Source organism: Rhineura floridana, chromosome 12 (genome assembly GCF_030035675.1).
Source record: "Rhineura floridana isolate rRhiFlo1 chromosome 12, rRhiFlo1.hap2, whole genome shotgun sequence".
Taxonomy (NCBI): Eukaryota; Metazoa; Chordata; class Lepidosauria; order Squamata; family Rhineuridae; genus Rhineura; species Rhineura floridana.
Genome location: NC_084491.1, coordinates 45,675,635 through 45,697,235, shown reverse-complemented (window position 1 = coordinate 45,697,235; position 21,601 = coordinate 45,675,635). Strand labels below are relative to the sequence as shown.

Sequence of the window (21,601 nt, the reverse complement as noted above, 5' to 3'; positions counted from 1 at the left end):
AGCATTGCTCACCAGCACCCCAAGGCTCTCCACCCCTGCAATCACTTCACTGTCCTCACCGGGAGGACTCTGCTGGGGGGGGGGGCGATGGAAGGCGGAGGAGAACTTCGCATCCACCTTGCAGTAGAAGCTGAGGGATGGACTAGCACCCCCGCCCCGCCCCGCCCCGCCCCGGATTCGCCACACCCGCTTCTGCTGGTAGCGTATAGCCTCCCTCGGCGGCGGCGGCGGCGACGGCGGCGGGGGGGGGGGCAGGCGGAGCTGCCACTGGTGGGCTTCTTGTTCTGCCCGGGCTGCTCTCGCCCCAACCCAGACGGGCTCGCGCGCCTCCTCCGGGGACGCGCCGGGCTGCCCAGAGAGGTGCGGACATTCCCCAACGAGGGCGACGGCGGCGGGGATTGCCCCGAGGGGAAGGACAGAGCCGAGCAGCGCTTCCCTCCCGCGGCCTCCCAGAGCTCGCTCAGTTGCTCCCCAGCGGCCGGCCGGACCGACGAGGCCATGCTCCAGGCCGTGCTCCTGCTCTTCCTCCTGCGCTGCTGCCCTCCGGGACACGGTGAGGATCGGGAGGCAATCGGGCAGTGGGCGGCGCTGGTGGGCTGGATGGCAGGGGGAGCTTGACTCTAAACCAGCTGCGGGGCTCTGCTGTTCTTCGGAGCCTGGCCGTGCCCTCCTTCTGTGGCGCAGAGGGGCGCGCCTGGAGGAGGCTATCGAGAAGGCCCTAGCGTGGGTGCCGCTGGGCTAACCCCGGCGCCTCAGCCAGGACACTCAGCCAGTAACCGGCGGTGACCTCCCCCCCCCCCGCGCTGCCGTTGCAGGAGGGAGAATCCCTGCCCCGCCCGAGCGCGTGAGGTTCGTCGCGGAGACCTTCCGACACTGGCTGCACTGGGAGCCGCCGGGCGCTGGGAATAGCGCCCCCGGGCTCCTCTATGACGTCCAATACAAGAGGTAAGCCACGGGGGCGCGGCGGGGGCTCTGGCTGGGCAACCAAGCAGCCCCCGCGCCGCCTCCTCACACTCCGGCGCTTCGCCGGTTCCTCGCCCGCAGTTACGGCCAGGGCGGCTGGTGGCCAACGCTGAACTGCACCCGCATCGCGACCCTCTCCTGTGACCTCTCCTACGAGACGCGAGAGCCCTTCGGGGAGTACCTCGCCAGAGTGCGAGCGGTGGCCGAGAACCGCGCCTCCAACTGGACCCGGACGCCCCGCTTCAGCCCCAAGTCAGGTAGTACCTGCCGCAGCGGAGCCCCCCCCCCAACTGGCCGTGCCAGTGAATCCCAGCGCCGTGAGCCGCGCTTGACCGGCCGCGCCTCCCTTTGCAAGAGCAAGGCCTGGCCCAGGAAGGGCGCCTTGGGAAGTGGAAAGGCCGCGCGGCTCAGTGGGAAGAGCATCTGCCTGGCACGCAGGAGGCCGCAGGTTCAATCCCCGATGGCCTCCCCAAGTAGGGAGGGGAGGGACTGGCCGGACCTTGGGGAGTCGGTGCTGCTGCTGCCGCCAGGCTTTCTAAGGCGGCGCTGAGCTGGACGGCTCCATGTCCCGCCCAGTATCAGGAGGCCTCCCCAGGTATCCCGGAAGCCCTCAGTGGCTGAACCCCTCCCTGCCAGAGCCCCCTACTATGCCTGCCCCCCCTTTTGATGTTTCAAAATCCTATCGGGCTTGTTTCTCCCAAGAGACTCAAGGTGACTAACAGATAATAGGAAGAATAATTACTGTTTATTATGTTTATCTCTAAAAAGATGTTGGAATATATGGGGTTCAACTCCAACTTGGGTTGAGGCTTCATGGGGTTGAAAAGGGTAGCTAGAGAGGAGACCTCTTGGTTGCTAGGCTATACCTGTCCTTTGATCTCCTGCTTTCTGTTCCTTCCTGCTAGACTGATATGCAGAGGATGCTGATCCCAGTTCCTTCCCTCCTTCCCAGTTTTTCTTCTTTCTCTCGAGAGGGGAGCAGACATCTTTCCTTTGTCTCTCCCTATCCTCCAGCATGAGGGCGAGCACTGGGCTCAGTGCTTGCTGCTCCAACTTAGCTTGTTAGCTAGATATAGGACTCTTTCCTATCAAACATGTACTTCCAGAATAAAGTAGTTATTTCTTATTTTAAAGCTTAAAGTCTTTGTCTGACTAATTTGCAGGGAAGGTAGAGTCTTTGCACAGATTCAAACATACATACACAAGCTCGCTCAATACTCTCCGTTCCGCAGCACAACTCTGCAGGGTCCTACAGGACATTGGGCCCAGCGTCCTATAAAAGAAACCTCGATGTATATTCAAATGTCTAAATTAATAATACTGAGCCTACTTAACAAATCCCAGCCGCACAACATAGCACTGTCCCAGCAAAATTGCACAGTTGCAACCAAGGCCTGTTTGGAAAGTTGCAAGTGTTTGGTGTCCTGGGTGCTGCTTGCCCAGCCCAGCCCAGGACACATGGAAGACCAACACTTTGACACTCTGAAAGGTTTATCACCTTGTCTCTTTGGCAAGGTCTGGATCCGAGCTGTCAGATGATGATTGTGGCCCCCTCCCAGCAAGAGGGTCTGTGTAGGCTGGCTCCATATACAAGGACAAAGCATTGCTAGGAGGGGAGTGAATCATAGAATCTTGGAGTTGGAAGGGGTCTATAAGGCCATCAAGTCCAACCCCCTACTCAGTGAGTGATAGTGGAGCCATGATATTTTTCTCACCTCAGAAAGTCACACTCAGACATATTTTTTAAATTCCCATTAATTCTCTGCGGTTGTTTTGTTTTCCCAGCAACGTTGAGATTGTCTGGCATGAACCTTTCTCTTTCTGACAATATTATCCACGTTAAGATCCAACCCCCCACTAGCAGGTGGACAAATGTCATCTACGAGGACCTCTATCCATCGTGGAGAGAGTACTATGCCCACATCCGGAGGGTGTCTGACAATCTCCAGGTGGGACTCAGTGGGTGGCACAGTGCCCCTGCCAGCAGAGCCCAGGGGAAAGGTCTGCCTGGCAGGGGCGGGGCTCTCTCCTGCTGCCGTGCTGGCTGCTGGGGACACTCTTTTTGGGGGGCATCGCACTCTGCCAGGGACCTGTCCCAGGCAGGGGCTTCTTCTGTTCCCAGGGGAAGCCCTGACAGGTCTTTATCCGCTGGGGGGGAGGGGCAGTTGCTGAGGGTACCACAAGCTGCTTCGTCCTTCTCACAAAGAAGTGAAGGGGCCAGCCGAGCTCAGTGGGTGGTGGGGCAGAGGAGTCATCCTGGGCAGTGATTGGGGCTTGGCTAGGGGCCTCTGTGGATTGGGCGTCAGTTATCTGTCTGGCAAACTGCAACTAGGGTTGGATTGGGCCGGCCTGACAATCCTCACTTTCTTCTCTGCAGTTTGTGCACATCGAGACCAGCCTGGAGTTTGACCTCCCATTGCTGTTGTGGGGTGAGCGCTACTGTGTCAGAGTGAAGCCACAGGTGACCTCCCTAACAAATCCTGGCAAGTGGACGGAGGAGCAGTGCATCTTGATACCCCCCAAGGAAGGTGAGGCCCCAGTCCCTCTCTTCATCAACCCTGCCCTGTCCAGCCAGAGGCCACCAGTTCCAAGGCCCTGCTGTCAGAGGTGTTAGCGGAGTCAGCTTTTAGACCTAGAGTAGCAGAGTTATGCGCACATGACTTTACCTGTAAAGGAGCAGACTTTTACTGTGCTACAATCACTGAGGCTGCAGACTTGGTAAAATAAGAAAAGCGTGCCTTAGTGAAGGAACTACATAATAGGTAGAACTAGAATCCCGTGGCCCGTGGCCTTTGCGCTCATGCTGCAGGTGAGAGAGACAAAGCAAAGATGCCTCCTCTCCCTGAGAGATGGAAATGAAGCAGGAAGGAGAGTTGGAAGGTGTGGTCAGCATCCCTAAGAGGAAGATTAGCAATGAGCAAAGGATAGGTACAGCCTAGCAACCTGGAGGGCTCCTCCCTCACTCCCTTCAGCCATGCAAACCTACCCAATGCGAACAAGCAGCAGTCTGCCTCTGAATACCACGTGCTGGGAATCGCAGATGGGGAGAGTTACTGTTGTGCTCAGTTCTTGCTTCCAGGCTTCAGAGTTGGGGCACCTGGTTGGCCACTGTGAGAACAGGAGGCTGGACTAGATGGCCCCCTTTGGCTTGACCCAGGAAGCAGGCTCTTCTTGAGCTGTTGTGTTGCTCTCTGTGGCATCCCGGAGCTCCCTCTCTGGTTCTGTGCTGCAGTGAGAGAGCCAGGATGAAGGCAGACAGCCGGTGCCAGGAGGAGACTGGGCACGGAGAGGAGAAGGAAATGGCAAGGCCAGGCTGGCCTGAGATAAATCACCCCAGGTAAATGCTTGGTGCCCAATGAACAACAGATGACATTGCAAGCATCCCCCCCCCCTGCAAGGAGCCTAGGAAGCCAGCTTGCACCAGACCAGTTCCCCGGCCCATCAGCCTCAGAGGAAAGGGCAAGACAGCCAAGGCCTTGACTGGTGCAGAGGGAGGAGGGAGCGCTTTCTCTGGTTCTGCAGCTGATTCTCCAGGCGCTTCTGTCCCCTCCAGCCCTTGTGAATCTCCTCCAGATGCCCACCTTTTGATGTTCTATCCTTTCCTGACTCAGCACATTTGTTTATCTCCTCCGCAAAATCACGCTTATGGCCCTCCTCTCCCAGTACCATCCTGTCATGTGTGAATGGTCCATTCAGATAAATAACCCCAAGGGGCTCTTTCCTTGCAGACAGTGTAAGTTCCGTCCTCATCCCCAGCTTGGCCCTCCTGACTGTGGTGGTGCTCTGTGCCCTGGGGCTGGGTGTGGCCTGCGCCTATGTGAGGAAGCCCCAAAGGATTCCCTTCTTACTGGTAAGTGCTTCCATCGAGGATCAGCTGCCTCCCTCCTCCTTCCCCACCGCCCCCATGGCTGGTTCAATCCAACTGTAGAAGCAAAGAAGGCAACTCTTTGGGGTGCTGAGATGCCAGTGGGGAGTGGGGCGGACTCTTCAGCCATGGAAAGGTCTTGAAGAGAGACGCCCTTTTGCAGAAGGCAGCACAGTGGCCCACACCTCCAAGGTCTCTCCCTGCAGCTCCCCCTCCCCAACAATCTGTAAACAGAGCCAGGCTGCCAGCCATGTGCCTTTTGGGGCTTATCAAAAGCAGATCTCTGTAAGGTGTGGACTCACAATCAGTGCCAGCACCATCCACTTCCCCAGTGGGGGCTGAAGCAGTCAGAGAATGGGGTGGGGTAGGGTGGGGCTCAAGTGCAGGTCTCCCAGGTCCCAGGCCAGCTGCACCTCCACTGTCCTCTCCTGGGGGTGGCTCTCTTCCTCAGTGCCTGGGCAGGGCTGGCAGAGTGAGGCATCCGCCTCAGCTGGCAGATCAGCTGTGAGGTCTTGGAGAACAAAGGGGGGTGTTCCACCTGCATGGCTTGCCTTGTGCCCCCTGAGCTAGCTTGCTGGCCTCAGCTGCAGTGGGGGACACTCCCCTCTTCTTTCTCCAGCTAAAGCTGCCAACAGACTCAACTGATGTAAGTGAAACCAAGAGTGAGGCGGGGGGGGGGGGATGGGACCGGCATCTTCTCCTTTGCCTCAGGCAACAAAGGCTCTTGGGACAGGCCCTGTGAGTGGGAGGTGCAGATAGGTTTTGGTTCCTGAAAGGCCATTTTAACTGTACACCAGCTCCTGGTTTGGAGATCCGCACAGTGGGCAGAAAGACTCAACCAACCTCTTCTCTTCTTGGCTGCCAGAAATCTCCCCTGAAGCACAGCCCCCACCGGGTGCCAAATGAGAGGACTCCTCTCGGGGTGGAAGATTTTGTGTTGTGCTTGGAGGCTGATCCCATCCAGCAGCTCTCCTTCGTGGGCCTGAAGGACCACATCCACCCTGACAGCACAACCCATGGCACTGGGACAGCAACACCACCTCTGGAGAGTTGCTGCTGGTTGCCGATGCGGCTGGCAAAGGGGGCAGGGCTCGGGGACCCGATGGACAGCAGTGGCTGCAGCACAGACAGCGGCATCTGCCTGCATGACCCCTCTGGCAGCCTGGAGTCATGCAGGCTGTTGTTTGGAAGCAGTGAGGAGGGAGGCAGCCAGGAAGATGTTGGTGGCCTCGGCCTGGAGGAGCAGCTGTGGCAAGTGGCTCCCTCCTCCTCCAGCGGGACAGAGCAGGAGGCTCCAGGTGCTGAGGACCCGCCCAAGGCACAGTTCTCTGGGTACCAAAAACAGTCAGTGGGACCTCCAGAGGTTGTGGGCTGCCCTCGAACTCCCCCCGGCACAGAGGAAATGACCCCTTCTGAGCCTGGCTTGGCTACCGGGTATCTGAAACAGGCCTCCATCAGGACCCCCCCTGGTCTTGTGAGGGGTGTGATTCTTGCCAAGGACTTTCTGGATGGAATGGAGCAGCAGAACACTCACTTCCCAAGCAGCACTTCGCCGGATGTCCTTGAGCCACTGAAATTGCTCCCCAAATTCCCCAAGACCCTCATGACATTGAGCTTCTTTGAGCAAGAGGAGGCATGCCTCCCTCCCCATACCTCCCCCTTCTTGCACTCCAGCATGCAGCTGAGCCCAGATGCCCCAACCCTCCCACAGTGCTGGGTGCAGGGACTGCCCCCCAATAAGCTGAGTCAATGGGAGATAGTCCAGCTCTAGAGGAGCCATGCAGAGTGTGGGGCCTGCAGGGTGGAAGAAGGCGCATAACCCAGGAAAACTCTCCTTGTTCCTTGGCTTGCCCTGTTAAGCTCCCTTTGCTACTGGATGGGCAGAGTTTTAGTTCCCACACACCTACACCCACCCACACCCTAGGACCCAAAAATCCACACTGTGGGATAAGATGCATAAATTTAAACCAGCATGTTTTATTCTAGTCAATAGACAGATGGGGGTGGGGGCTGATACCAAATGCTTCTGAGAAGCGCTGGGATGTGAACGTGAGAAGGAAGGTCAGCGCAGTCTATAGAAGCTAAAGGAAGAGAGCTGTAGGCTGAGGGAAGGGAGGGCATATGTGCCTGTCATGGGGACTCTCGCTGACACATTACTAGGGTTCTCTCAGCAACATTGAGGGCTGGTAGCTTGTTGTTCAGGCAATGCCCACAGTATCTTTGGGATGCATTCCAGGTTCTCTCTCCTTAGAGTGGCAGCCACCAGATTCCTGGGTGGGGGGCTGGGCAGACATTGCGACTCCTGCTTAACTTTGGAGACAGAAATGCCCTTCTCTGCCTGCAGGTGATCCCATTGTAAGCAATAGCCATGGGCGCAGCAGACCGGCCTGCAACTTTCCTAAGTGGAGGCCCTTCTGCTGGTCCTGAACAACTTCTGCCCTGAACCCCTGCTGACCCCTCACCCACCCCCTACAGCAGCAGCGCTCATGAGAGCCCAGTTCCAGCCTCTGATGTCAGCCAGAGGTGCTCAGCAACAAAGGAATGGGGAGACGCTGCGGGATAAGCCCTTGGCGCGCTCGGACCATTCCGGTTGATGATTCACAAGAGGGGCTAGCCTCTGCCTCAGATCCTGTACCCTTTGCAAGGATTGCAACCCCAGAGACCAGCAACAGGACACAGGAGGCTCTGCCTTTGCCACTGTTGGGAGGGGGGTGAAGAAATCTGTTTCTTTAGCTGGGTCCTGTCCCACAGCAGCTAATGGGAACTGGCTTCACCACATAACCACCACTCCACCCCTCAGGCCTTGCCTTTTTCAGTATTCCTCTGCCTTGCCAGTCCCACATTTCCTTAAGAAGGGCATTCAGTGGGTGTCTTTTAGGATTATGATGATTACAGAGAGGTATCCAAATGTTTGAAATGTTTTGTACAAGCTAACTTAATTTATTTATTTTGTAAAGCTACTTGGAGCATACAAGTTTTTAATCAGTATATTTTTTAAAAAAAATAAAACCACTTTGGGGTAAAAGCCTCCATGAAGCACATGGATGACCAAGGTGTGGGAGCTGCATCCGTACAGCCTCCTTGTCCTCTCCCATACAGTCTGCTGCACAGCCTCCCACCTGGCATGGAGTCAGGCCAGCTGGGCAGCCAAAGGGAACCGACTGCACAGGCATCAGCTGTTTCTATCAGGGGTAGAGGCTCCCAGTCTGGATGGCCCTCTTACGCTGTGCACTCTACAGATCCCAAAGCTGGGAGTTCTTCTGCCACTGGTGTCAAAGGGGCATGGACTGCAACCACACTGCTGTCTTGGGTAGCTAATGGCTCCCTCCCATCTGCCCACTTGGAAGAAGGGCAGAGGGCTGGTCTGCACACACATCAGTACGAGAAGAGTTGACTGCATGTATTGTGCCACTTCAGACTGCAGCTGCAGGAAACCACTTCTGAATGCTTGTTCTGTATTTTTACCAAAACCCTGAAAACAGCAAACTAGCACCCCAGGGAGGAACGATCTGTCCCAGCGGCACTGGTTTTCTGTTGACAGGAAGCTTTGAAGCTTAGGGGAACATTCAAAACTAAACACACCCCTCCACTCTCTGGCATGGCGCAGCCCAGCCCACCACTGGCCCCCTGCTGCTGCTGCTGCTGCTGCTGCTGCTGCTGCTGCTGCTGCTGCACCTGAAGACTCACGCACGAGCTGAATCAACAAGGACTAAGGGCTTGTTTCGATGGAAGCTCATGAAACACTTCACTGGCATTGATCAGGTGCCACTGCGGGGTTTTGTTTTGCAGCTGACTCAAAACTTAACCACCCCAAATAATGGGATACAGGTTTATTTGGTGGGTAAGACAATTAACAATAATTACAGATAACTGCTTTCAGAGTTTACCTATGTTCTCAAATTCAGTTTGGTGCCTTTGGTCCTTTATGAATAATTGGTGGCATTTCAATATAAAGCCTCCAAAATTGGTGTGGGTGGGGGAGAGAATACTACATAGATCTCATCTGCCCCCCCCCGCACACAATTTACAGCTTTGCATCAGCCCATTGGACCAGCTCATCCAACTCCCACCACTGAAGCACAAGCATGCAACCCAGCTGCACCTAGAATATCTCCACAGGTGCACAGCATCAACCAGCCTTGACTGCACCTAGCCACCTAAGAATGCAGTTCCACTGCCATCCTGAGGACAGCTCATCTCAGGGCTGAGTAGGTCTGACTGTTAGAAAACTCCTCCTGCCAGATCCACATTCCTTAGAAGTGGGCTATTCTGAGGCTCTCATGTCACGCTGCTTAGGATTTATTTCTCCCCCATTTCAAGATTATTTCAAATTCTTCAAAACCCTGCACAGATCCCTCTTCACATCTCGTTGCACTTTATTTTTCATTGTTTTGCTCTGTTGAGTGATGCCGGAGACCAGGGTGGGGAGGAGGGCATTTCCTCTCACAGATCCCTGGCTTCTTAGCTGAGCTCTGAGCTTTGCAAGTGTGAAGGTTTTGCTGGCAAGCAAGGAAGATCTTGAAATTCAATTTATTGAGCAACTCTCCATGTACAAAATTGCAACCCCTTCACTTGATCTGGAGGCGAACTTCCTCTAAATAAGAGGCTGCTGCAAAAGTGACCAAAAAGAAATTCCACACAGGGTTGTGCATTCCCCAAATTATCTCACAACCAGACAGTTGGAGGAAGTTTGTTTGCAAGTCTTGCAAAGAGGCTTTCAGGAAGTGGCTACCAAACTGAGCCACCAGCCAGCTGCAGGGCAAGAATTAAAGCTATTTGTGCCTCCTGCAAAGCTCACTCTTTGAAGTTGTGCCTTTTTGGTGGGGCTGCCACACGGGTCCTCAGAAAGTTCTCTGGGGGAAACAGCAAAGGTACTAGCAAGAGTTTCCTCCAAAACCAAGAAGCACCCACTCAGCAACCTTATAAATAATGTCCAAGGTGATCTCTTTTGCCTGGAAGAGACTCGCCAAGCTTTGGGGGTGGGGGGGAGTAGAAGGGGTCTTTCACAGCCCTGCTACCCAAGGCCCAGTTTTATGAGAGATGCCAGAAGCTGAACGGGGTCAAAGCCACCAAACCACAGCCTGCCATCATCCCGCTGGACACTTCATAAAGCTTTCTGTAGTCTGGCCTGGTAACTTGCCAGTCCATGCATCAGGGCTCTAATTGATCTGCATGACACACTGACCAATACACCTCCATGCAATGTGACTGGCAGTTGCTGCCCAGCACAAGAGGCAATGCCAAGCACAGGTGTGGAAGGGCTTCCTGGCGGTTTCCATCACCTGGGTGCAGGATTGAGCCAGGCCTGGCAAGTGGCTGCTGGCCACTGACTTGGCAGAGGGTGGCTGTTTCCATTCATGCACTTCCCAGAAGAGGGCAGTGCCCTGGCTTTGAGCACTGAATGGCACTGAATGGAGTGAGACACAGGATGGCGCAAGCGGTAAGTGAAAACAACATTTCAGCCCAGAGAGGCAACCAGAGAAGTTCCTTCCAATCAGGTGCCTGCTTTTCTGGCTACGAAGGGAGGGGCAGCAGACTAGAGGGGAGGGACAAGCAGGAACAAGTTTCAAGGAGCAGGCGGCTAGAAGCCATCATTCGGTGGAGTCAGGACCAACGGAAATACCCAGGAAGGCCAGGCTAACCGGAAATAGGAAACCCTTTTACAGTCCTTCCTGTTCAGGAAGGTCCAATGGCCAGCCTGTGTGGGCGGGGCCAGGCCAGAGCCTGAGGATTCGCTGCTGCCTGTACATGCTGCTGCAAGATGCAGCTCTGTGGCTCACCACGTGGGCCAGCTGATCAGATCCAGAGCCCCACCTCCAGTTTGAGCCCTGGCAGAGTGGAGGGACGTTCCACCTATCTCGGATCTTATCTGGACCCACCCATAACCCCCCGACTCCTCCAGCAGCCTCCAGCCCCCTCCCCATCGGGGGCTATTTAGGGAGTGTGAAAGGAGGCATGCAGCCTCTCCCAGAGAGCCATGACTAGCTAGAAAGACCCTCCCCATTGACAGAACACGTTGCCTTAGCTCCAGCATCCCGCTGGGAAAGATGCCACTGAGCCAGATTTAGATGCAGCAGGGCCCGGGTGGTCTTATGTGCCTCTGTCGTGGAACCGCACATAATCGCTTTCTGCTTCACGCATGGCGTCACTAATGGTGAAGGGAGGAGCCAGTTCCACCTCCACCGATTTCACATTGCTAAGGGGATAAAGACCGACAGTCAGGCAGGGGGACGGACAACTGCCCACCCTCCCTACTTGACCCAGAGCGCTGTTAGCGCTGCGCTGCCCCAGTAGGTGGGAGTTTTAAACGTTTTGGTTCCAGTGGGTAGAGATGGAAATGAAGCAAAACAGATATACTAGACCAGCGAAAGTGTGTGTGTGCAAGACCTTCAGCCCCACAGCGTCCTTCATCACGCACTCTGCCGCCCCTCTGGGTTTGCTGCAGGAACTAGACACCCCAACAATCAGGCATGTGTGGTCAGCTCATTGGCCTCTGCTTGAGGACTCCCTGTCCCCTTCCCTCCCTCCCTGTGTGAATAGTGACACACACACCCTGCAGAGGATCCGGGGGAGCTACACGCTTGGGGTCTTGCAAGGGCTCAAGGCCAGGGAAGCCTGTAACCGGCAGATGTGTGTCTACGTATGTATACTTACCGGATGTGGTAAAGGTTGAAGACAAAATTAGGCGCTGGAAAAGAGAAGAAAAGAGGGAGGCAGGAAGCTGTGAGGAGCAACAAGACACACAGATACACAAGCACAGAGCCACCCAGGTACGAGGGGGGCAGAGGGGACTGTGGCAGGAAGCCTTCCATTCCTAAGAGAGCACATGCAGCCCTGTGAGGCTTTGATTCAGAGCTGGGCTGTGACACTGGAGTTGGGGGGTTAACCCCCTCCTGCCCCATTTTCCAATCACACACATCCTGAGCTGCTGCTTGACCCACTGAGGCACAGACACAGTGGCTGTGCAGGAAAGGACCATTCCTCTGAAAACCGCAGCCTGGAGCTGGTAAGAAACCAACCCTTATACTGACCTTCCCCCCCCCAAGCCATCATCATCATCTAAAACTTCTGATTCCAACCCTTGAGCAGTCTGTGGTGAAACCCACAGGACCCTCAGGCGACTCTCCACCATCCTGGGAATCCTGTAGAAATCTCCCCTCCTATGCACAGCTCAGCTGCTCTGCCAGGCTCCCTTTGCCAGGCTTTTAAAAACACCCCATCCTGCTGGCAAACCCCCTCAGGATGAGTCAGCACCAATAAGTGCTCTTCGTGAAGTTTCCCTCCCTGCCAGCCTGAATTTTCACAGTCAGGCACTGCCATGCTCTGCTGGCACATCTCCCACATCTGGAGGTTGCTGTCTTTGGGATCTTCCTTCCAGTTGAGGGACAGCTCAACAACAATGGGGCAGTTTGGGACAGGCTAAGTGACTGACTTTGTATGGTACCTCAGGGTTTGAAAAGATTATGGATGGTTCAAGAGGTATCCCAACTAATGCTATTTTTAAAAAAGAATATAAAATATTAACATTAAAATGACTCCTCACCTGCTTGACCTGACCCATTAAAGCCATTCCAAAAGGAAATTCTTCTGGAAAGTTCTTGTGTTGCTTGCCCTCTGGGAGAAAGGGAGTTCCAGGGGTTGGGTGGAAGGAGCTGATGCAGCCAGGGCACTGGTCAAACACCATGCCCACGGCAGCTACGTGAAAGCCAGCCTGCCCTCAGCCTCTGCTGCACACACACATACACACACCCGCCTCTCACTGCACCGGCCACCACTTTGGCTGAGTCGTTCCTGGGAACTGCAGACCACACCCTGTACTTACTGTGCCAGCAGTGTCCTTCCCGGTACCATTTGGCAAGGGCATAGCTAAGCATGCCCAGGATCAAGAGGGAGAGGCTAATGCCAAGGATGAGGCCAAGGATGCTGATGGGCTCGCCTCCTGAAAAGAGAAAAAAGCCCATGGGACAGAGCCCAGCCAGAGGAAGGCGCGGGGTCACTCTAACCGCAGAGGAAGGCCCTGCTGTGACTGGGGGCACCTGATCTTGGTGTCTTGCTTTTTTTTCTTTTAAAAAGAACATGATTTATTCATCCCAGGTATGTTTAAATCACCCTTGAAATTCCCAAGGGGGGGTTAAAAAAAGAATAAAACAGTTAAAATGTAATTTAAAATAAAATAAGCTAAAAACACAAAATTATTTGACAACATTGTGTTACTGTGTTTTATTGTTTTGAGTTGAAGCTGTTGTGAATTACTTTGCACTATTTAAAAGAAACTTGGCATTGAGATAATTTAACCTATACATGAATGCACATATGGAACAACCCCTCCTCCCCCCAGGCCCACATCCTGTTGCACAAGCCCTGAAAGAGCCACCTTTTGCCAGCACTGAGGCCCATGCAGCACATCCTTTGGCTCCAGCACAGACTAAAGGCATCAAAAAGAAGAAATGCAGCAAACAATCCACAGGGCTTGCTCAGCACGAAGCTTCTGTGTTGCAGGGAGCCTCCTACATGCCATGCCCGGAGTAGCAGGCTGGTATTTATAACAGTTCTTGCCTGGCCTTCACCATAAGATCCTCAGCAGCATGCCAAGGCCGGTAGGCTTCGTGCGCGTGCCTCATCCACCCAGGACTATCCAATCCTCCAAGGAATGGGCACTGTGCTATCGGGGAGAGCCTCCAGTCAGTCCCCCCTTTCCCCTCGAAGCAGAAACATCTACATGGTCAGGGCCTGCTCCTGAAGTGAGGCCTTTCCCCCCCTCAACCTGTGGGCAGTCCAAGCTGGCCCATGGTGCAAGATGAGCACAGAACCCATCAGGCTGGATGAGGGGAGGGCCCATCAAGCTCAGATCCAAGCTTTTGAACAGGGCAAGGCTGATGGTGCCTCTGGGAGATCTCCAAGCAGCCCACAATGTGCAGCTGGCAATGGCCACACACTCAAGCCTGCCCCCCCCCACTCAGCATCTAGCAATCAGGCTTGGGGGTCCCATTTTTAAAGATCACTATTGGTTAGAATCAAGTCAAGGATAGCAGATCTTCTACTTCCTTCCTCCACGTTCTGTAGGAGAAGGTTATCAGCAACACATCAGAAGTTTTTTGGGGGGGATTGAAGTCACCCATTACTACTAACTCGTACCTCCTTGAAACATTAACAATTTGCTTTTCAAAAGTTTCACCCTCGTCTTCTCCTTGATTGGGTGATTGGTAGTAGACTCCAACCACCATGTTCGTTTTATTCCTTGCCCTATTAATTTTACCAAGCTACCATGCTCATCCTGCTGTATTTCTGTGCAGAGATATATATTTCAACATATAGGGCAACAGCACCTCCCTTTCTATTCCTTCTGTTCTTTTTGAACAAGTTATATCCTTCAATTGCTGTAATCTAGTCATGGGAATCATCCCACCTAGTCGTATTTACTGTTCTGTATTAAGAATTCGTTCTGTTTGTGTTTCATACTCTGGGCATTAGTATACAGACATCGAAGACCATGAGATTTGTGGCCTGGCTTCCTTCCTACATTTTTATGAAGACTATTATTGGGCCCCATTAGAGATGTTCCTTGAGCTCCTCTTACTGTGCACAACCCTTTGTTAGTCATTACCAACAAGTTTACATTTCCCTCCCCCTTGGGATTCAGTTTAAAGCCCTCCTGATGAAGTTCTCCATGCTGTGGCCAAATACATTGTTTTCAGTCCTTGTGAGGTGCAACCCATCACTTGCCAGCAGTGCATCTTCCAGGAAGCGTACTCTGTGGTTCCAGAATCCAAATCTCTCATGCAGCACCTTTGTAGCCAGTCATTCACCCAGAGTATTTTTCTTTCCCTTTCCACTCCTCTTCTAAGTATTGAAAGGATGGACTAGAAAACTGTCTGGGCCCCAAAGTCCTTGAGTTTCCTTCCCAGAGCTTCAAAGTCTGACGTGATTTCTTTGTAGCTCCACTTGACAGTATCATTCGTTCCCAAATGGATGAGAAACAAGGGGTATCTGTCAGTGGGCTTTAGGCGTGATAGCAACCCTTCCGTCACATCTCTAATCCATCCTCCAGGGAGGCAGCATACCTGGTGAGTCCATGGATCTTCTTGGCATACTTGGGTTTCAATCCCATGCAGTACAGAGTCTCCCACTACTACTACTACTACTACTACTACTACTACTACTACTACTACTACTACTCTTGTTGTTATGCGGTGTGGTTTCATTGCCTCTGCTTGACTGAGCTTCAGCCTCTCACTTGCTTCACATGGGGTGTCTTGTAATTCTTCCCATGCAGGCTGCCCTCTAGTCTCATCCTCAAGTGCCGGTGATGGATGCCATCTACCTCTTCTGCTCCTGTCACCTTTTCCCATGGAGCTTCCTCCACTTCATTGTTGCTCTCCACAAAAGTCCTCTTCTGCTTCAACATGCTGCTGTTCTTCCACCTCCTGTACTTCTCTTTGCTGCTGTTGTTCCAATGTTCTATCTAAGAACTCTTCATCTTCTCTTATACTCTTCAGTGTGGCCACCTGCTGTTCCAGGCCCCTCACTTTTTCTTCCAACATCACCACCAGCTTGCACTTGTTGCACATGTATGTGATGTTGTTCTCAGGCAAGAAAACAAACATTGCACACACATTGCAGGTCACCACCACAGGAGTGTCCTTCCCGCACATAGTCTCCTTCCCACAGGCACCTTCCCATGCAGCCCCCCCTCCACCACTGCCAAACCGATTAAACCAGCCCTGCATAACGAATTAGATGAAATCTTAGCCCATTGAAGGACTGAGTTAACAGAGGCTGGGCAGGCCCACACGAGGGGGGGTCCTGCCAGACAAACCCGTTCCTAAGCAAACTCCAGCACACAATGGAGGCTCCATGGCCCCAGCTGTCTAGGTCTTGCTGGTGAGAAGGGGGAGGCCAAAAGGCCTGGGTGAAACATGACCCAAGAGGAGAGCATGTTCCATCACCCAGCAGTTGGGGCACTTCTCTCCAAATCACACGCCAATATGCAGCTGCAGGCTTTCTGCTTCTCCTCACCAAACCAAAGAGGTGTTCAGGTCTGCACCTTGTTTTGGTGGCCTCCTGTTCTCGAAGGTGATTGTGCAACTTCAGCATACACACACAAAGGCTGGGGGTGGTGACCTTCATGCTTCTTTGAGCTTCTGGATGCCGCCTGCCCCACAAGTCTCTCCAGCAAGGAAGTGCACCTGTGCGTGCGTCAGAGGAGCTTGCTTGGGAAATATCTCCAACTGCCCAGGCAGTGTGCCCAGCTCACAGGCTCCTGAAACTGCCCAAGGCTCTTCCAGTGGAAGGAGCCTTCCTCCAAAGGCCGCCAGGCATCATGCATGACTCTCTCTTTCATAGGTCATCGTCATGGTCCAAAGGGGTACTGGGGCTGAGTCAGCTGGCTTCCCACACTCAGACCATGCATACAGCCCCTCGCCTGGCTGCTGCTGGGATAAGTGCTGAGGAATAAGCCCCACCATGCTTTCCACACCTCACCATGTTCCATGCGTTCTTCACCTAGTGCATCCTCCATCTCACCTCACCTTTAGAATCAGGCAGGCAGAGATACCAAAACACAGGAGCACCTGGAACTGCCAAGGTCTCTGCACCCCTGCAGGAGTGGATCCTGGAGTGTGTCATCCTCCCTGACTATCCCTCCCCCCATGAAAGAGCATTTTCAGGTTGCCCAGCAGCACCAAGTGGGTGCATATGGACAGGCCATAGATGGCTACAGCAGACCCCATAGGGAGAAAGGTTGCTGTCTGTCTCACACTGAGCGGGATCTCAATGAAAAGAGTGCAGATCAGATACGCTGTGGCTGTGCATGTGTTGCATTCAGGCAGAATGAATTAATTGCATTGTCCCTTAAATACCGTCCAAACGCTACATTCCCCCTTCCCTTTGCTCTTGAATTAGCACAGAATCCCTGCTGCAGGCCTGCGCTTGGAGCCCTGCCAGGAAGACACATCTAACCCTCTTTGATATACCTCTTAAGATACAAACACCTGCATGATGGAGCCAGTGTGAAGTAGCTGAGGTGGTGGGGAAGGCCATATGCTCAAGAAATGTTTGCTATTCCTCGCCCTGGGATAGTTGGTTGAAGGGCAGGTTATAAATATTTGAAATAAAAATAAATATATGATGGATTTGAATGATGGACAGAGGAGCCACAAAATCTGATTTAAGCTCCACTTGTGAAAACTGCCTTAATCCCTTGCAGGGCTGATATATGGCTCTGTTTTGGTCAAGAGGAACGCCAGGATTCACATACACAACAACACAAGCTTCCTTTTGTTGCATAAGCAAAGCATCCAAGGCCCCTGAGTCACCTCAGCTGTGCCCAGGTGAAAAATGCATAGATCACACCCACTTTTCACTGAGATGGAAGCAGGAACTGCACTCCTTTCCCCCTCCCTCCCAGCAGAAGAAACTCTCCCATGGTGGGCTGAGCAGGGTCCCTCAGGCCACAGACTGACCCCTAGACCAGCTTACCAGTCTGGAGGAGGTCACAAAGGCCAACCTTTGCCCAGATTCCGTTGCTTGGCACAGGTTCTCACAGACCCTTTTTGACTGGGAGAGCTTCTTGAAGATGTGCATAGGCGCACATCATTTGTAAGGGAAACACACATGGAAAACATGGACTGAGTACAGGGGAAGCACTCAGCCTTTTTGCAGCAGAAGCAGCTGGGTGCCCTGGAGAGCCTCACCCAAATGGTTTCCCCACATTTAAAAAACTTACAGGGGGGAGGGACAATAGTCAATTGAGTGAATGTGCACACTGAACTTTAAAATGTTTCTTAAAATGCATGTAGCCCACCTGAAGCATGGGGGGGGGCAAGATATACTGGGAGCTCCTACTGGAAGGAAGGGCAGGATATAAATGTAATAAACAAATAAATAAAATAAGATAGAGCTGCCTGTTAATGTTAAAATCACCGATGCAAAAGTGTCTTATCATTTGCACTGCAAAGACAGAAGGCCAGGAAGACATGCTCACCCCGTGGCGGTGGTGGGGAATGTGCTGCAACTCCTATTTGGGACATAACTCTGGGACTGGTCTGGAAGCTCACCTAGGGCAGCAAGTTGGGTGGCAGGAACAGACTACCACCCACCCATAACACCCGTGTTGGAAGACCTGCACTGGCTTCCCATCTGCTACAGGGCTGGGTTCAACTTTCTTGCACTGGTGTACAAAGCCCTGAATAACTTAGGTCCAGAATACCTGAAGGAATGCCTTGCCCTGTACATCCCAAGTCTATCACTGAGATCATCTGGGGCAGTGGAAGCATGGCTCCTGTTGACAAGAGTCCTGCCTTCAGGGTTGTAGGCCCAACTCTATGGCACTCTCTCCCATTAAAACTTAGACAGGCACAACCCTTCTGAATTTCATTGCATCGTCAATGCTCCTCTGGTGTTCTGAATTTTCCATTTTTTTGTTTAATTTTTTGAGACTTTAAATTTCTGAGGTATTAAGTGTTTTGAGGTTTAATTTATGTTTTAAATGTTGGATGTTGTGTTTTTTATCATTGTAAGTCCCTTTGAGACCTAGATGGTGAAAAGTGGGGTATACATTTTTAAAATCAACAAACCTCAGTGGCCTCCCAGACAGAGATCGGGGCTGGCAAACTGGGCTCACCACCAGCACTGTCTCCCTCCTGATCCATCCCAGATTCCCTGGCTCTGGGAGAGGAGCCCCAAGTACAGGTTCTGATGGTCCCTTGATGAACTTGGCCCAGCTCCTCGGAACCAGGCAGGCAGGGGCCACAGGGGCCTTCACAGGGACAGAGGAACTGCCTCCTGCTGAGTCAGACCGCTGGCCCATCTAGACCCCTACTGTCGACACTGACTGGCAGCTGAAAGCACGCGGAGGAGATGCGCTGCCGCTGGAGCTCTTCAGTCCAGCAGCGTGAAGGTGCGGTGGGGCTCCCGCGCCTCCGACCCGCCCCCGTCTCCGGGCTCTGCCCCTGGGTGCCTACCGCAGCCCCAGCGGGGTCCGGCCCTTCTCCGGGACCAGCACATTCCCCAAGGCTTGTTTTGCAGGAAGCGCCTCTGGCTGGCCCCGGAGAGAAGAGCTGGCCCGGGGCAGGTGAGCAAATTTTCGCCGCTGGGAAAAGGGCTGAGCCGGGCCCTCCCCTCCCCGACTGAGTCAGCCAGCTGAGTCACCGCGTCTCGGGGCATCCAAAGGTCCTCCCTGTTTTGACAATCAGATGCTGCGCCGCGGCGGACCGCAGCTCCCGCCCCGCCACTGCCTGGCTGCGCGGTTCCTGGGGAGACAGGCAGGCAGCGCAGTCTGGCAAGGAGCGAGGGCGCCTGGGGGACTACTTACCCTCGCTGCCACTGCGTCGCCCCCCGACCGCTCGTGGATGCTGCCCTCCCTCCTCCCTCTCTTCCTGGCCGGGGGGCGGGGAGCCGCAGCGTGACGCGCCAGCCTGGAGCAATGTGCCCCCCAAGCCTTGCTCTGCGCTGCCCCACTGCAGACCCCTCCCTTCACTCCCCGGGACCTTCGTGGGTCGCCCTCTCGCCTGCGGAAGGTGGACGGCGCAGGGCAGGGCCTCCCTGGCGCCTACGGCACAACAGCGGCACAGGATGGCCTGCCGGCCGGCTGGAGAACCTGGGTGGGCCTCCGAGGGCGCAAGGAGCACACCTCACGTGGAGGACAGGGAGCCGCCCGCCTGCGCCCCTGCTCCAGTGGCTGGCGGGGAGGGCTTGAAAAGGGGGTTCGCAGTGGGGCCGTGGGACACATTTGGGCAAGACGGGAAGAGCTTCTTAGCCCCCCCGCCCGGCAGCACGCTGAGCTAACGAGGTCCGCTTATAGGAGGCCGCCCGGCAAACCCCCCCCCCCGGGCAGATGCGGGCGGGGGGCTTGGCGGTCATTTCTCTAGGCAGATCTGCAGCCCACCTCCCGAGGAAACTCCAGACCGAAAGAGCCGCCTTCCTCCTTCCAAATGCCAGCTTCCCAAAGTGCCCGTCGCCTCCTTGGCCTTTGCCAGGGCAGGCTGGCCAACAGACGAGGCAGGTGGTCGGCGCCTCATCGAGAAGGCAGAGTCCCTGCCATTTCTGCGGTTCCTGCTCCCCACCCCTGCCTCGGGTGGCCACCCTGGAAGAGGCAACGTCCCGCCTTCCTCTTTGAGCTCTGCCGCAGCTCCACCAGGTTTTCAAAAGGTGGAAGGAAGCTGACAAAACCTGCACGCACTGCACAGCCAATGGGGGGGGGGAATGGCTGGCCCAGCTGAAAGCTAAGCAGGTGGCCCCAGACCTCAGGATCTTCGGGCCGGTGCTCAGCATCTCTGGCAGTGCTACCTCCACCCGCTGCTTCACTCCCTCAGTCCCGCCGCAACCCCCTCGGGACTCCGCGGCTTGAACCAAGGAGCACCGGGACCCTCCCGCTTCCCAGGGGCTTCGCGCTCCCAGTTCTCACCATCCACCTGGGGAGTCTTTTCTCTCCTCCTCGCCTTGTGTACCAGCTTGGTGTTGGGCATTCATGCTCCCTTGGGTACAGGCGGGGGGAGGCGGGAGGAAAGGGAGGGAGTCTGCCTGGCTCCAGCCCGTATGATCTGGGCTGTGGGGGTGACTCATTCAGGCTGCACAGGCAGGAGGAGGCGATGATGTCCCGACTGACAGGTGAGTGTCAGGTTACAACCCAGATCATCAGTCTCCTCTGACGACTCCAGCTGAGCCAAGTCTTAAGCGCTGCTTGCCTGACCCAACGGTCACAGCTGGCACAGGGGCAGAGAGGAGAAGGAAGCACACCCGTGGGGAGCTGGAAGGGCCTCAGCCGCCTGGAGAGCACACCTCTGCCCTCTGGGCACCTCCGGACGAGTTCAGCGCTCTGCCCCCTTGCTGAAGGTGGCAGGAGGCAGAAAAGCCTGGATTGCAACAAACATGGTGAGTGCTATGTGGCAAATCTGCTTCCTGCAAGACAGGATGAGTCCCACAGACTCTTTCTTCTGGCGCGGGGCCCTCTGGCCTTCTTGTAAGGTCCCACAGCATCTCCTGGTACCTAGGCACTAGGAAAGCACACAGACCGTGTGTGGTGGGGGAGCAACTTATGGTGGTGGCGGCGGCGGCGGCGGCAGCAGCAAATTGTCATCTGAACAACCTGTGGCTAGAGAGAACACTGCTGAACGTCCCCACATAGCAAATGAGGAACTTGAGAGACAAAAAGGCTCTCTCTCAGAGCTAGATCCAAGACAGAGCTTTGGTTTTCCACTGAGAAGCCCTGGGGCTCTCTCTCGCTCTCGCTCTCTCACTCACTCACTCACTCACTCACTCACTCACTCACTCACTCACTCACACACACACACACACACACACACACACACCCCTTCCCTATTTCCAGATGGGGGGGCTTGGATGTGGGAGTGAAGGAAAGGTACTCTGCAGATGGCCAGAGACACCCTCTTCTTTGCTGCAACTGAACATCTCCCATCTTGGTGTTTGGTGCTGATACAGGCTGAACCGCCTTGAGCCAAATAAAGATCAGATGAAGTCCAGCGGGAAAAGCAAAGAGCCCTCTTTCCTCAAGAGCAGATTCTCAGTGCAGCAGAACAGCTCTCTCTCATGCGGGCCATCCCATCCAGGGACTGCCAGCCAGATGCCTTTGGGCAGCTCACATGCAGGGTGGGTAGGGTCTCCTGTTGTTTGTCTCCGTCACCTAGTATTCAGAGGTAGACTGCCTCTGGACATAGACGTTCCATTATGCTTGTGTAGCCAATGAACTTGAAGAGTCCTTCTGCCCTGGCTGCTGTCTGTGGAGAGTGTGAACTGCAAAGTAGCCTGTTGAAATCT

The 21,601-nt window shown here is 54.4% G+C and overlaps 2 protein-coding genes across 2 annotated transcripts; one reads left to right on the top strand and one right to left on the bottom strand.

Moving 5' to 3' along the window:
• Window positions 1-246: 246 nt before the first annotated feature.
• On the top strand, window positions 247-8,699 carry IL10RA (interleukin 10 receptor subunit alpha). Its single transcript, XM_061593094.1, has 7 exons — window positions 247-553; window positions 816-945; window positions 1,045-1,220; window positions 2,749-2,912; window positions 3,341-3,491; window positions 4,692-4,813; window positions 5,694-8,699. Exons 1-7 carry the CDS (start codon window positions 499-501, stop codon window positions 6,597-6,599), a joined length of 1,704 nt encoding a protein of 567 aa, XP_061449078.1. The 5' UTR covers window positions 247-498; the 3' UTR covers window positions 6,600-8,699.
• Window positions 8,700-10,918: 2,219 nt separating this feature from the next.
• SMIM35 (small integral membrane protein 35) lies at window positions 10,919-20,358 on the bottom strand. Its single transcript, XM_061592493.1, has 4 exons — window positions 20,232-20,358; window positions 12,651-12,767; window positions 11,483-11,516; window positions 10,919-11,024 (listed from the first exon to the last, which is right to left on the bottom strand). The coding sequence occupies exons 1-4, from the start codon at window positions 20,290-20,292 to the stop codon at window positions 10,919-10,921; spliced, it is 318 nt and encodes a 105-aa protein (XP_061448477.1). The 5' UTR covers window positions 20,293-20,358.
• Window positions 20,359-21,601: the final 1,243 nt, after the last annotated feature.